The sequence below is a fragment of the Trachymyrmex septentrionalis genome, unplaced genomic scaffold, assembly GCF_001594115.1.
Source record: "Trachymyrmex septentrionalis isolate Tsep2-gDNA-1 unplaced genomic scaffold, Tsep1.0 scaffold134, whole genome shotgun sequence".
Classification (NCBI taxonomy): Eukaryota; Metazoa; Arthropoda; class Insecta; order Hymenoptera; family Formicidae; genus Trachymyrmex; species Trachymyrmex septentrionalis.
Window position 1 is genome coordinate 367,225 of NW_017304482.1, and position 12,640 is coordinate 379,864.

The 12,640-nt window shown below is 40.2% G+C and overlaps 3 protein-coding genes across 4 annotated transcripts in view; 2 read left to right on the plus strand and 1 right to left on the minus strand.

Annotated features, from left to right (window-relative positions):
* Positions 1–5,714, minus strand: part of LOC108757238 — a 42,434-nt gene extending 36,720 nt beyond the window's left edge. Inside the window, exons 1-7 of one of the 2 annotated variants that reach the window (XM_018501694.1) lie at positions 5,629–5,706; positions 5,087–5,191; positions 4,726–4,852; positions 4,467–4,596; positions 4,209–4,373; positions 3,903–4,104; positions 3,696–3,820 (exon numbers count right to left, since the gene is read on the minus strand). In XM_018501694.1, coding sequence (XP_018357196.1) covers positions 3,696–3,820; positions 3,903–4,104; positions 4,209–4,373; positions 4,467–4,596; positions 4,726–4,832 — 729 coding nt within the window. In that variant the 5' untranslated portion in view covers positions 4,833–4,852; positions 5,087–5,191; positions 5,629–5,706. Of the gene's footprint in view, positions 1–3,695; positions 3,821–3,902; positions 4,105–4,208; positions 4,374–4,466; positions 4,597–4,725; positions 4,853–5,086; positions 5,192–5,628 lie in introns of both variants that reach the window. The other variant, XM_018501693.1, reaches the window with a different exon arrangement.
* Positions 5,715–6,552: 838 nt separating this feature from the next.
* LOC108757239 (conserved oligomeric Golgi complex subunit 1) lies at positions 6,553–10,552 on the plus strand. Its single transcript, XM_018501695.1, has 9 exons — positions 6,553–6,709; positions 6,898–7,065; positions 7,145–7,427; positions 7,499–7,700; positions 7,779–8,195; positions 8,270–9,176; positions 9,257–9,536; positions 9,606–9,809; positions 10,439–10,552. Exons 1-9 carry the CDS (start codon positions 6,573–6,575, stop codon positions 10,550–10,552), a joined length of 2,712 nt encoding a protein of 903 aa, XP_018357197.1. The 5' UTR covers positions 6,553–6,572.
* Positions 10,553–11,145: 593 nt separating this feature from the next.
* The window catches only part of LOC108757255 (ras-related protein Rab-32), a 20,405-nt gene continuing 18,910 nt past the window's right edge, over positions 11,146–12,640 (plus strand). The window contains exon 1 of the mRNA XM_018501719.1: positions 11,146–11,323. Within this exon, the coding sequence (XP_018357221.1) occupies positions 11,195–11,323 (129 nt within the window). The 5' untranslated portion in view covers positions 11,146–11,194. The remainder of the gene's footprint in view (positions 11,324–12,640) is intronic.

The window sequence follows — 12,640 nt, forward strand, 5'->3', positions numbered from 1 at the left end:
ATCGTGCGCTTCTAAAAATACTCTCAACTAGTTGAGAGAAAAGCCAAAACTACAAGCTACTGTCCGGTTTCACAGATTTTCCCCGAGTTCAGACCATACGTCCACGTGCGTCACGTTTGGCGCAACGAAATCCGTTCGAAGTATTAATTAACCCTTGCAGCCCAGGTAGACGTTAATGTCAGGCCGACTGATGTTCCTTCGGCTTTCTCTTTTAACCGATATGTAACTGGTAAATAACTGGCAAACGGGTTGCCTGACGATAGTGTGACGTAAGTGTATTGTGGGTACCGATAGAAAGTCGGAAGGATGAGAGAGAGGATACGATACCTTCCCTTTCCGCTGCAACGAATAATTAAATTCATATTCAATTCAATGGCCTGGCGATCCTCGCGTTAATTAGCGCGATCACCGCGGATTACTCCGTACGACCCGGCTCCAGAAAATTCCAGAAAGATCTACTTTCTCTTTATACGGACAATTCCTCCACGTGAACTCGCTTGACCTCGAACGACCGACTTCAACGAATGTCGTTCAACGGAGCATCCACGCACCGCGATACGGAGTGCCGATGACCAAACGCGGCGGAAGATAATATGTGAACCGGAGCTCAGGTGTAATAAATCGGTGCGCGAACAGGGATCGACGTGTGTGCCAGGTATATAATTAATACATGATAAGTATACGATTGATCGAAAAACATGCACCGGCTTCCCGGTTTTCATGATCGTAATCTTCACGACAGCTATCATTATTATTATTATTATTATTATTATTATTATTATTTATGCGCTTCGCTCTATCTCGAATCATTATACATAATATCGTAAATAAATTATCAAGGTGAGTAATGCAACCTTTTTTACGCCGGTTTACGATTGATTTTCCTTTCGTCTTTTTACTATGAAAGGAAAATCCGACGTGTAATGACGGTTTCTCGTTCGAAAGGCAAGTACGATCACAGATGCATTACTCAGATTAGACTAGAGGGATAGCCTTTGCTGTAATTGCTTCATTGTTTCATTGTGCTTTTTTTTTTTTTTTTTTTTTTTTCCCGATGTAACCAATAACGGGACAGATATCACAATGAATATCTCAGTCGTGCTGTAAGTGCGAGAGAGCTGCGGATGTGGACGGAATTAGCTCGAAGGTGTTATCTCGAATTGAAAACTCGGAAGAGAGAAGCGGAGCAGAATTGAAGTTTCAGCTGAAATAAACAGCGCGGCGTAAAATAATGAGATAGACGGAACGAAGATTTACCGGGAAAATAAAGAATCTCTCTCTCTACGGTTCGCAAGCACTTGGAGCACCGACTTTCACGTTCTAAATTCCATTATCTTTGCCGTGCGCTTTTTACGACCACGTGCTTCGTGAACACTGCTGTCGTTCAATCAACCGCGGTGAGGCAATCCGTCCGATCCGATCCTTGAAAGCGAGCTCAACCCCCGTAGAAACTCCCTCGCGTAATTAAAGGTAAAGAGGAACGGCGAAATATTTTTCCACCGGGTCGCTTACCAAAATGCCTATCCACTGTGCCGTGTGGGAAGAGCGGCGCACCGTTGTACGTCTACGTCAGCGCGAAAGCTGAGAGGATGCGCGCGGCAGCACGCGTATCCACGAGAAGAGGAACTGCGAAGAATCGTGGAGGGATCGAGACACCGAGCATCCACGCTGTGTAGCACTACAAGCACTCACGAGCTCCGGCAATGAAGCGCATCTTTTTTTTTTCTCTTTTCCCTCACAGCCGGTCGCAGACTGACGACGAGACGTGGCTTGGGTTGGGACGCGGCGGTGGTTTTTTTCTTTCTCTCTCTCTCTCTCTTTCAACAGCCTCTCGGACCTCCGGCTCCCCGCTTCCTCGTGGCGGTTTCGTCTCGCTCGTGCTCGTTACGATGCATGAATGACTCCTTTGCCGCGCCGCGCGTGGGGTCACGCCAGGGTTCGTTCGCGGGTAATCGACGGCGGCGACGTGGAGGAACCACGTCGAATGGACCGCGCGAGGAGGTTCGAGCTGCGAGCGTTGCCGTGGTATGGTCTCTCTCGGGTCTCGGTTGGATAGGACGGACGGACGGACGGACGGACGGAAAAACGAGTAGGAGGCGGAGGAAGAAGGGGAAGAGAAGCCCGTACGGCGGCCCGGTTAGACCCGTAGGATGAAGAGACTCGTCTGGCTGACCCACGATACCCACGGTGACGGAGATTCACGCGAGTGACCGTGGATTCTTTCTTTCGGGGAGGAACCTCCGCCGCTCTTGCTTGCGAACGGAAAAACGGAGGGAAATACTGGACGGTGTGTGAGATGCCGGTGGTACAAAAAACTACTGACCCCACGCGTTGCACAAAGCTACGTGACGCGCCGCGATCGCAAATCGAAGACACGAGAGACGCGCACCATTTGCGTTTAAATATAGCGACGCTCCGGAAGAAAAGAGGGATGAGAGCTAGATAAACGGAAAGAGACGATGAGGGAGGGGGCGGGGGGGGGGAGAGAGAGAGAGAGAAAGAAACGCGAAAAGAACAGGGCGATGAATTGGGGCGGAGGGGGAGGAAGAAAGAAGAGAGGACAAGGAGGAAGGGATACCTTGGATCAACGTGTACGTTGTAACGTGCCCGTCCACCGGCGGCGACCGTGGAACGGCGAACTCTGCCGACTCGCGCAGCCGGCAGGCAGCTGCTAGTCTCTCCAAAGCAACGAGGCGCGTCGTTCGCGTCCGAGCGCGAGCCTTCGGGAAAGATCGGGGCACGGACAGCAAAACAACAACGTGGGGCATACACGCCGACACTGCTCGCTCCCCCCACCCTACCTAGGTCTACCATCACATCCGTTCCTCTTAGGCTGTCGCGTCGCTCTCTCGGTCTTATAGCCGAGCGAAAACTCAATCCGGTACGCACGTGCTAGACCAATGCGGCATTATTCTTAGCACGTATTCCGCCGAATCGTGCCGCTTCCTAGCATACCCGTTTCCGTCATTAACAATTAAATCGGTTAATAAATGGGTTGCTTCGGCTGGAGCTAATTTATCCGCGGATTTACACCCCGTTCCGCTTCGTGCATTTTACGCTGTCCAATTTACTTGTAAAAAGAACAAAGCAGGAAGACAAGAACAAGCGCGCGCATAAAATTATCTGGGCTTTAACTTTAAAGACATTCACCTTCTCTCTTTTGTAGAAATTTACAGAAGGAAACTTTAATCCTAATACATATTTGTGGGTTCAATGAATTAGGACATTTTTCCCAAGCGTTCCGATTTCTTTATTTTGAAGGTCGATATCCGAGAAATAAGATTACGTAACAAAATAAAGAATCGTTCAATTGTGTTATAATTTAAGCAAAGATGTATTAATTTAATAACAAAACCCTGGATCTATGAAAACTATTTAAAGAAATATTTCGGAACGAATACCGACGAATACCGAATTAAATAATTCTTTGTTTATTATTTAATTCTAATGGAAAAACCAAACATATTGGAGCATATGTTAAGTTTTTTTAATAGATGTATAGTTCTTTTGTCTACAAGTGGAGATGATACTTTCCCACAGTAAAATGTAATAGAATAAATAAAAGGGAGACCCAAAGGGACATCTGGTATGTCATCTGTAAAGTACACCACATGGCGAAATTTGCCGACGAATGAGACAGATAGGAAAGTACTAACAACTTTATTGTTACGTAAATCTAACGATACGTCACTTACCATGTGCTCTACCGCTTTGTCCTCCAGTTCTGGCAAAGTCCAATTGATGTGGAAGCTCAAAGGTTGAAGACGTGACTCCATTTCTCGTAACCATTTTCTTAGACATTTTACTTCGCGTTCAAAATCTGGAACGGATCAATTACGTTTACATTAATAAATCAAGAGAATACAAAAGATACAATTTTTCAAGGGGCAACAACCCATTACCTGCTGATATATCTTGTTGACTAGATACTGGTTGGTCTATGGGCGCCATAATTTGCTCAACTAGTTCCCATTTTGCATTCAAGTGATCTACACGCCACGCCACTTCATCTTTTAAAGCAGGGGCGCGAGAAATTAACTTTTCCGCTTGCTCGTTGAATAATTTACGTCTATACGCCTTGCGTCGCAGCTCCTCCATATGAGCCTGATTAATTCAATTTTCAACATTATTTTAAGATATATTAATTTTATTTAGAGATTTATTTTTATCACATATTTCGAATAGAATTCAGATTCACTGATACGTACTGCACGCAGGCTTTTGTCTAAAACATTTTCTTCTTTAGAATAGACCAATTCTTGAAGAATTCTTAACCACGAGTAAAGCTCTGAAAATTGATTGCTGACCTCCTTCAAGGTCCACGATTGCGTCGACACGTCTGTTTCGTCCCATGTCAATTCACCATTTGCTTCCTTAAATTGAAAATAAAATTGTTCAACATTTATACCTCACGCTATATCTCTGCGCTATATATGAAAAAGACTTAAAAGACATTTCGAACCTACCTTGCAAGTATCGATTAAATTAGTATCCATAATATAATCATAGTTAGATCTTATAGCTGCCCAAAAGTCGTCTTTGCAGTCTTCGTAGTTTATCCACATTCTTTGAATATTTGTTTGCTTTGGATCTTTCCTAGAAATGCATACAAGTTGAATTAATATGTTAGTTAACAATAAGTCAAATAAAAAAAAAAGCATGATTAATGAGAGATCTACTGTATGACTAATACTAGTGACTCTACAAATATTAATAGAAGCAAACCTTTTCTTGGTAAGACTGTTGTACAGTCTTTCCGTCGTGGTTCTAACATGTTTCTGCCTTTCTAAGCTTTGACTATTTGGCTGAAGTGACGTTAGTGAGGTACTCATCCTTTTTGCCTTGTGGTAATCTGCATTCAAAATATATTAAACATAATAAGATTATCTCTTTCCGACTTGGAGAACAAAATTATATAAATTGTAATTCTTTTTATACAATCATACAATTATAGATCTAGTCTTTTTTAAAGAATGTTTTCAACTGGCGTATACTGATACAATAAGTTGAAGTGAAACAAACTATGAACTACTTCCCATTTGATGGCAAGTCGACACAAATATCGTATTCCATCTTTGTTACTCACCGAATAAATAGGATGATGTTTGTGTTGATTTATGTCATTAAACGCGTAAAGCACCTTATATTTGTCTTCTCTCTAACTTATTTCATCAGTGTAGTCCAGGACATTCTTCGAAAAAGAACGGATCTTTTATTCGACTTAATTAACTTGATTAACCATATTAATATATTGCAACCCAAAAATACACATTTTGTATCGTGAAATAATTTATTGCGTAACACCTTCGCAGCTCCTTTTTAGGGATGTACATTACTCAGAGAGAAGGAGAACCATTAAGACTCCAAGGTAATTCGTTTGGATAGAATTCAACTCGAAACGAGTTTCCGTTCTCGGCGAGCGCTGATTCTTCGCAGCGAGCGCTAAAATAGCAACACGGCGCGAGTCTTTGCACGAATGTGCTAATTCCAGAAAAAGAAAAAAAAGGGAGAGAAGAAAGTTGCGCCTTGCGGAGCGCGCGACTCAACTTTGCCATTTGTCCGTCGGTCGAGATAAGACCGCAGGAAGGCGCGGCGCGAATCAAGGAGGTATCAAGGAGGTATGCTCACCCGTGTTGTCGACAGTCATCGGGTCCCGATTAGGCCGTTTTTGGCCCGGTAGCTCGCATCACCGCTACCTTCTCGCCGACGAAACCGCCGAGAAACCGGAGAGCTGCTCGACGTCGGTGGCTCGCGCGGGATAAGTAGTGGGGCGTCCGCACACACATCCGTAGACCGAGGACACACCTGTGCTGTCGCCACGCAGGAGGGGGGGGGGAGGGCGGGAGGGAGGGAGGGAATGTCACCGGGCGATGAAAAATTTCATCGCTCGCAATCACCGCTCGCGTTTCCCGTCCGGAACGAAAGGCGTCGAGGCGGCAGCCGGGTGTAGGATCGTCGCACGACGCTACATCGACGACATAACCTTCCTCGAGACGTCCGGAACACGCGACACGACGCGAGGCAACGGAGACAGATCCGCCGGAGTTCCCACGACGACAAAGAGCCGCCGCATACCAATAACACACCACCACCCCGTACCCTCCGCGCGTTCGGCGTTTCTTGTGCTTTCTTGTCCACGGTGCGCGCGGCAATCCGACCGTCGGACTATGGTCGGAAAGTTCGTCGATGACGCTCCGGATGCTCCGTCGCCGGGCCGCGAGAACTCGGAATTCACCGTCCGTCCCCGACGATGCCTCGTCGACTTGGTTAGCTCTACTCGATGTCAGGGACGAGCCTTCCCCAGATAAGCATTTTTCGGAGCACGTAACTCCCAGAAGGAGACCCGCAGGTGTAGCGAGCGAGCACAGGTGCGGCGCCGACTAACGGAAACTTTCCGGATGACGTTTCAACGAAGCGCGACGGTATCGACGCACGGTAAAACAGTTGACAGCAGACTAACCTCGCTAACCTGCGATTCAACTCTAACTTACGACTTACGAGCTACGTGGAATCTCGTTGTTTGTCTCGAGCGTTCTTGATTCCAGAAAGATTGTGCACGAAACGTTCGAAATATGACAACGACGAATTACTTGGACTTGGACATAAATAAGTTGTTTGAGCAGCACACCATTAAAGAAATCGAAGAGATTCAGAAGAAGATTCAACTGGAAAGTGATAGGAAAAAATTAGAATTACGGACGTTAGTCGGGTAAGGCTCACGTTCACGTAGTTCAATTTGACTTGTTTTTTTTTTTTTTTTAATTATTAAAATACTATCCTCTTTACATACTATATCAAAGTTTATCTTTGAATTTACAAGAAAGTGTATTATTCGAGGGATTACTTAAATCAAATCTTTAAGAAGCATTTGTCAGTTTTTATATTAATGATTTTCAGGGAGAGATATCGAGATTTAATATTAGCTGCCGACACAATTGGAAAAATGAAGATAACGTCTGTGAAAGTTACCTCGCGAATAATTAACATAGAGGATAAATTTAGGGAATTGCAAAAGAAATATCTTATTGGTTTCAAGACAGAGCCGATTGAAGATAAGCTGGACAAGTATTTTTTTCAAATATTGCTTATATCATTCGAATGCAATGTTTATAAATATTCGAAACTAAGCTGTAATTTTTTATAGAAGAGGACATATTTTTGACTCCGTTATCATCCAAATCAAAATCCTAATGGACATTCCACAATACATTTGGACGAGCATCGAGAATCAGAATTTGTTATTTGCCACGCAATTATATATAATAGCGCAACATATAAATTACAGTCTAATGTTCGAAGTTGGCAGCATCGAGTTGTCACAAAGATATCCAATTGTTTCAAAGCAGTGGGATGTTATTATGCAATTTAAGAATATTATATCTAACGAATGCAACAAAATATTGCAATCGTTGGATGTTTCAACCATAGTTGGTATACAAATTGTTGCTTATTTTGTGATATTTAATTATTACTTACTGACGATACATTTCCCTTTTAGAACGCTGCAAACTGCTTGGCGTCTCTGGTATTTTTAAATGAATCGTCATTTGCTGATCTTTTAGAAAAATTAATATCCACAAGATGTATGGCCATTGAATCTGTCATTAAAGGAGAAGGTCATGACAGTGTTAAAAATAAGCTCAAATCGTGTATGAAAATACTTATACAAACTGTTCATTTAATATATTCATGCTTTATAAGTAAGTATTTTATTTATCTTACAATCTGAATGCAGTAAACGGAAAATTTTATTTTTTATCTTACATGTGATTATATAGATGCAGACAATGCACCTGGAGGCTTGGTCTTACAGTTTGTAGCAGACATAAAAGATCAAGAAGCGTATTCTTTACTGTCACAGTTAGATTTAGATCAAGATTTACTTCAAGAATTTCTACCATCCGTTACCAAACATCACAAACCATTTGTTCAAGATATACCAAAAACCTTTTCTTTATCAGCGCTCCAAAATAGTGTTAAATCTTGGTTGGAGTGGGTGAATAATTTTTCTAATCTCGAGATCACTAAATTATTGGACTTAATAGTTTCTATTAAAGGCCTATATAATGTTCGGGAAGAAGCTATCAGTATAAATCTACCAGAAAACTGGAATTCAATCTGGGAGGAGCTTTCATTACCGAGAATAAGTTTCTGGATAGAATTCTTCCAACCTATTATAACTAGACGAGCAAAATGTAATAATTATATCTATATAAAAAAGTAAAGATTCCTCCATTTACTTTAATAATTAATGATGATTTGTTAATAGGTATTATAACGAATAAATGGACGGATGCGCTGGCCGATTTAAAATCCGATATAACAGAATTACTCGATAAGATAGCGCATGATAAATTTGAATTTCCGGAACATGATTTACGATGGTTTGTGTGGAAAGATTCCCCTACTGACATTCCGCAGAAGCTTACAAAGAATGGTGGTTTAGATAACAAAAGGTCCTTATTAATGAAGGCTAAAGGATATTCCCCAAATGTGATAAAATTATGCGAAAAATTTGACAAAAATCTATATGCACTATTATCCGATCTTGAGCACTATTTGTACGAGACTGAACGAGTAATAACAATAAAAGATAGTTTACTTTCGGCGAACATATCTCTAATAGCGAATTCATTCTCCGATCGTAATGAAGTTCAAGAACATTTACAAGTAATCAGCATGGAAAAGATCGAAGATCTTGTACAGTTTATAAAGAACACATGCGTTAATGATAAACCTAAACATGGTCAAAGTGATATAAACGCTATAGTTTTAGCAAGATTTCTCTTTGCGTTAACTACTCTGTGTCCAAATTTAAATAAGTGTTTTACATCGTCGAAAGTATCCGGACTTACCATTACGAATGTCAAGTGGCAAGCTGTTTGTGACAATTTAAAGGAAGAAAGTACTTGCATGTGGTCCATTTGGGCTAACATGTATAAAGTTAAAATATCTGAACATATGAAGAAATATATATTAAAAGAGCCAATTGATGGGCTGCGTGTTCACTGGATCGTTTCGGAATGGGAGAAAGTTACCATCGAGGAAGAATCCGGAGAGGGAAAGCGAATAAAGTCTGAAATTTTAATACCTTATCAACCATCGATACCATTGCAAAAATTCTTGACCGCCATTTGCAAAGATTTAAATAAGATTATACCTCACACGCTTCCAAAGTAAGTAAATAATGCAACATCATGTAAATTGAGATAGTTTATTTATCATGATACATATTGTTTTTTTTTCTTAATTTTAGGAGAGTACTACAGCAAATTATCGAAAGTATTATTACAGAACTATTTAATTATTATCTTAATGCATCTAAAAACATAGACCTTAGACAAAAGCAAGCGTTTCAAGTACTGTATGATATAAGATATTGTACATTGCTCATGGTGCCCCATGAAAACAAAGTTCTTAATGAATTATCAGTAAAAACGTGTGATGCAGTGCTTGCGAAAATAGACCCATTTGATTATGATGTTTTTAATCCGTTTATTCACACTAACGTTAAAAAATCTGTTCAAAGATCTTTGGTTAGTACCATATTAACAATGCTAGAGAGTTTATAATAGCGATGACGTTTGTAACATCTAATTTTTTAGTTGATATTTGGAAACTTGGTCAGTCATTTGGAACAATTACATTCGATATTGGGTGCACGTAATGAACACACGAGCAATGAGAGGACCGAACCGCCTGCAGTACTTGCAGTTTGTACAGGAGCACCATGGTTCCCACCTTTAACCATAACCGCTCCAACAAGAAATTTGCCAATTTTGTCAATGCCAGTACCCGATAAAACACAAGTATGTATCGAGTACTTTTATCATTAAAATTAGGTACTTTCCATTTGATGACACAAGTCGACAAAGTCGTTCTATCTTTGTCACCCTCTGAATGTCAAGAAAAATAGTGTCAACTTGTGTCAACTCGAGTTAAAAATAGCACATCTGTTAATTTTTTTCTTAATAAATATATATACCTATTCATAGATTTTGCCCTTTGAAAAAGATAAAAATATCACGATGTATACATTTGGTAAGCCGGTAAAGCGATCTTGCATGACGTGATTTTGCATTAACGCAACTAATAAATTATATAATTAATTTTTTACATTGCTAATTTTACGTTGCTCGTTATTTTTATTTTAAAAGGAATGAAAGGATTAAAAAAAACTTTAATGGATTACAATACGTAAAATTTGTTAAGAGAAATATAATCATAATTAGATATAATATAAATGCAATTAGAATAACAATTACAGCTATATTTTTAACGTAATTTAATAAGTGTTTTTAATTTAATGTTTTTAGTTTAATATTATATTATAAGATATAAAACGTCTACGAGATCGCGTGTGATACTAACACAATTTTATGAATTATATATACTAAAAATAATTATCTTTCATATTAAAATATGCATTTATTTACATCGCAAGAAAATAACGAAAGAGCACGCGAAAAATGAGCCTACCAGTGCAATAAAATCCGGAGCAGCCGCGTTTTTCGGCGCTATGGGATCGGATTGGTTTGGCAGTAGCAATTAACTATTTTTTTTTTATTTTAGGAAGATATTGTAAATATTGTGTCATATATCATATTGTAAATAATTGTTAGTAAACAATATCTTTTTACTATCTACTATCTGTTTTATACTAATTAAATAAATTAATCTTTAAATACGTACTATATAATTAATTAGAATGATTTTTTCATTTGAAATACGATTGATTTATATTAAACCAGAAGTTGCAATATTTCAATCCTGTAATCTGTGAACATATTTTCATCAAATAATTAAATTAAAACTCGATTCCGGTCTTCTGGCTAGTCAAGCTCACCGTCATTACTCATTGTTAAATTATTCAAAGTCGCAGATTTCAGGATTTGTGTTCTTCGTCCGTTTGAAGATTAGTTTCCATTTGCATTCTCCCGTGCAGTAGCGTCGTCCGCGATCACAACATGAACTTTAATCTTATTTAAACTCGGGTGACTCGTCGGATAAGAGTCAGGAGAAGGAGTGGGAGAAGAAGAGAAGGCAGGGACAATCGGCGGGAGCGACAAGGAGAAATACGAACGTTACGCGATCGCCGTCGCGACGAAAAAGGGGGTGATGGGGGGGGACTCGACGACGGCGTGATACGCCAGCGCGACGTAGTACACGTTGTGATATATGGCAAGATGGCCGGATGGGGCCAGCTGTAGTGATAACAGTCGTGAGACGTTCCCGCTCGCATTTGAAGAAGAAGCGACGATACGAGACCGTTCAGCTGCAGGAGAATCAGAGATCTCAACAGAGCCGTCCACCCCCCCAAATGGTGAGTGTCGACCTCGACTCGACTGTTTTCTCTCCCCTTATTTTTTTTCGCGCGTACCGGCGCCGTCCGCCGTCTGCTAGGCGCGCCAATTTGAACGATCGGATCTGCACGTCTCGAAATGTGGCGCGCCGTCCGTCTGGGTCACGGAGGACCTCTTCTGCGACCCCAAAACGGAGTTTCCATCGAAACTCCCTCGGCGGATCCGGTATTCGTAAATATTCATCCGTATCGAGAGGCCGGTTGGGACCACCACACATGTGCGAATATCTACGTGAATTCTTGTAGAACTGTACACTTTAAATAATCCATATCTTTTCCTTTTTGTTTTTTGTTGTTGTTGTTGTTGTTGTTTCTGTCCGTCTCTTTTCGTTCGATTAGATAGAAACCGCACGTCGTATGGAGAGATTATGGGACGAATATTCGATGCGCAAAAAAATTTTGCGTTTCACAGTAAAATTATGTTATTGGTTCGAAAACAAAAGAGGCGACTGGGTGAAATACAGTTTGGTTGCGAGAAGTTTTTCTGCTAGTTTTTCTTATATATATCGTAGAAATGATATTAACAATCCCATCGGTACACTAAACTTTTATTAAAATACGACCTTTTATATTTATTCGGACGCATCTACGTTTAATAATTCTTCAATTGTTCACGAATTAAGCGATAAAGCTCCTTCCGATTAAAGTTATCTTGACGATTAACGATCAGCGTCAATACCTTCGATAGAAGCACATAGATATGTCACACGATAATTAAATGTATTCTTTATCCAATCCGGGTAACTTTCTTTCAGATGCTCGATTAACCTCTTGAATAATTAATATTAAATATACGCAATCACATCTTCTCTTTCGGCAGCGAATGAAAGCGATACAAAAATTCCATTGCATCGCTTAGCTGCATCGCAATCGACACGTGTTTTAATTATCACGCTTTAAATTGTTCTCGGAAGATATGAAAATCCTCACTCGTGGGAAAATTTTGTCAAGATAACTTTAATCGTGGTCAACACGTTCTTCCGATAATCTCGGTAAGACTTCAGTTTATCTAATCTATCGACGGATTGACTTCCAAACTGCCGAGGTTATAAAAATATCAGGATTCGGTAGTGATCGTTGCATACGAAAATTAAAACATGAATTTGTGCGGGTTCTTTCGAATTTTGTAAAGATGCGCATTAATTGCGTTCACCGCTTTATCTTTACGAAAATTATTTACGGTTAATTTTATTTATATATATATATATATATATATATATATATTTCACTGCGATAACATTAACTATCGCATATTGTAACATTATATTGCCATATATA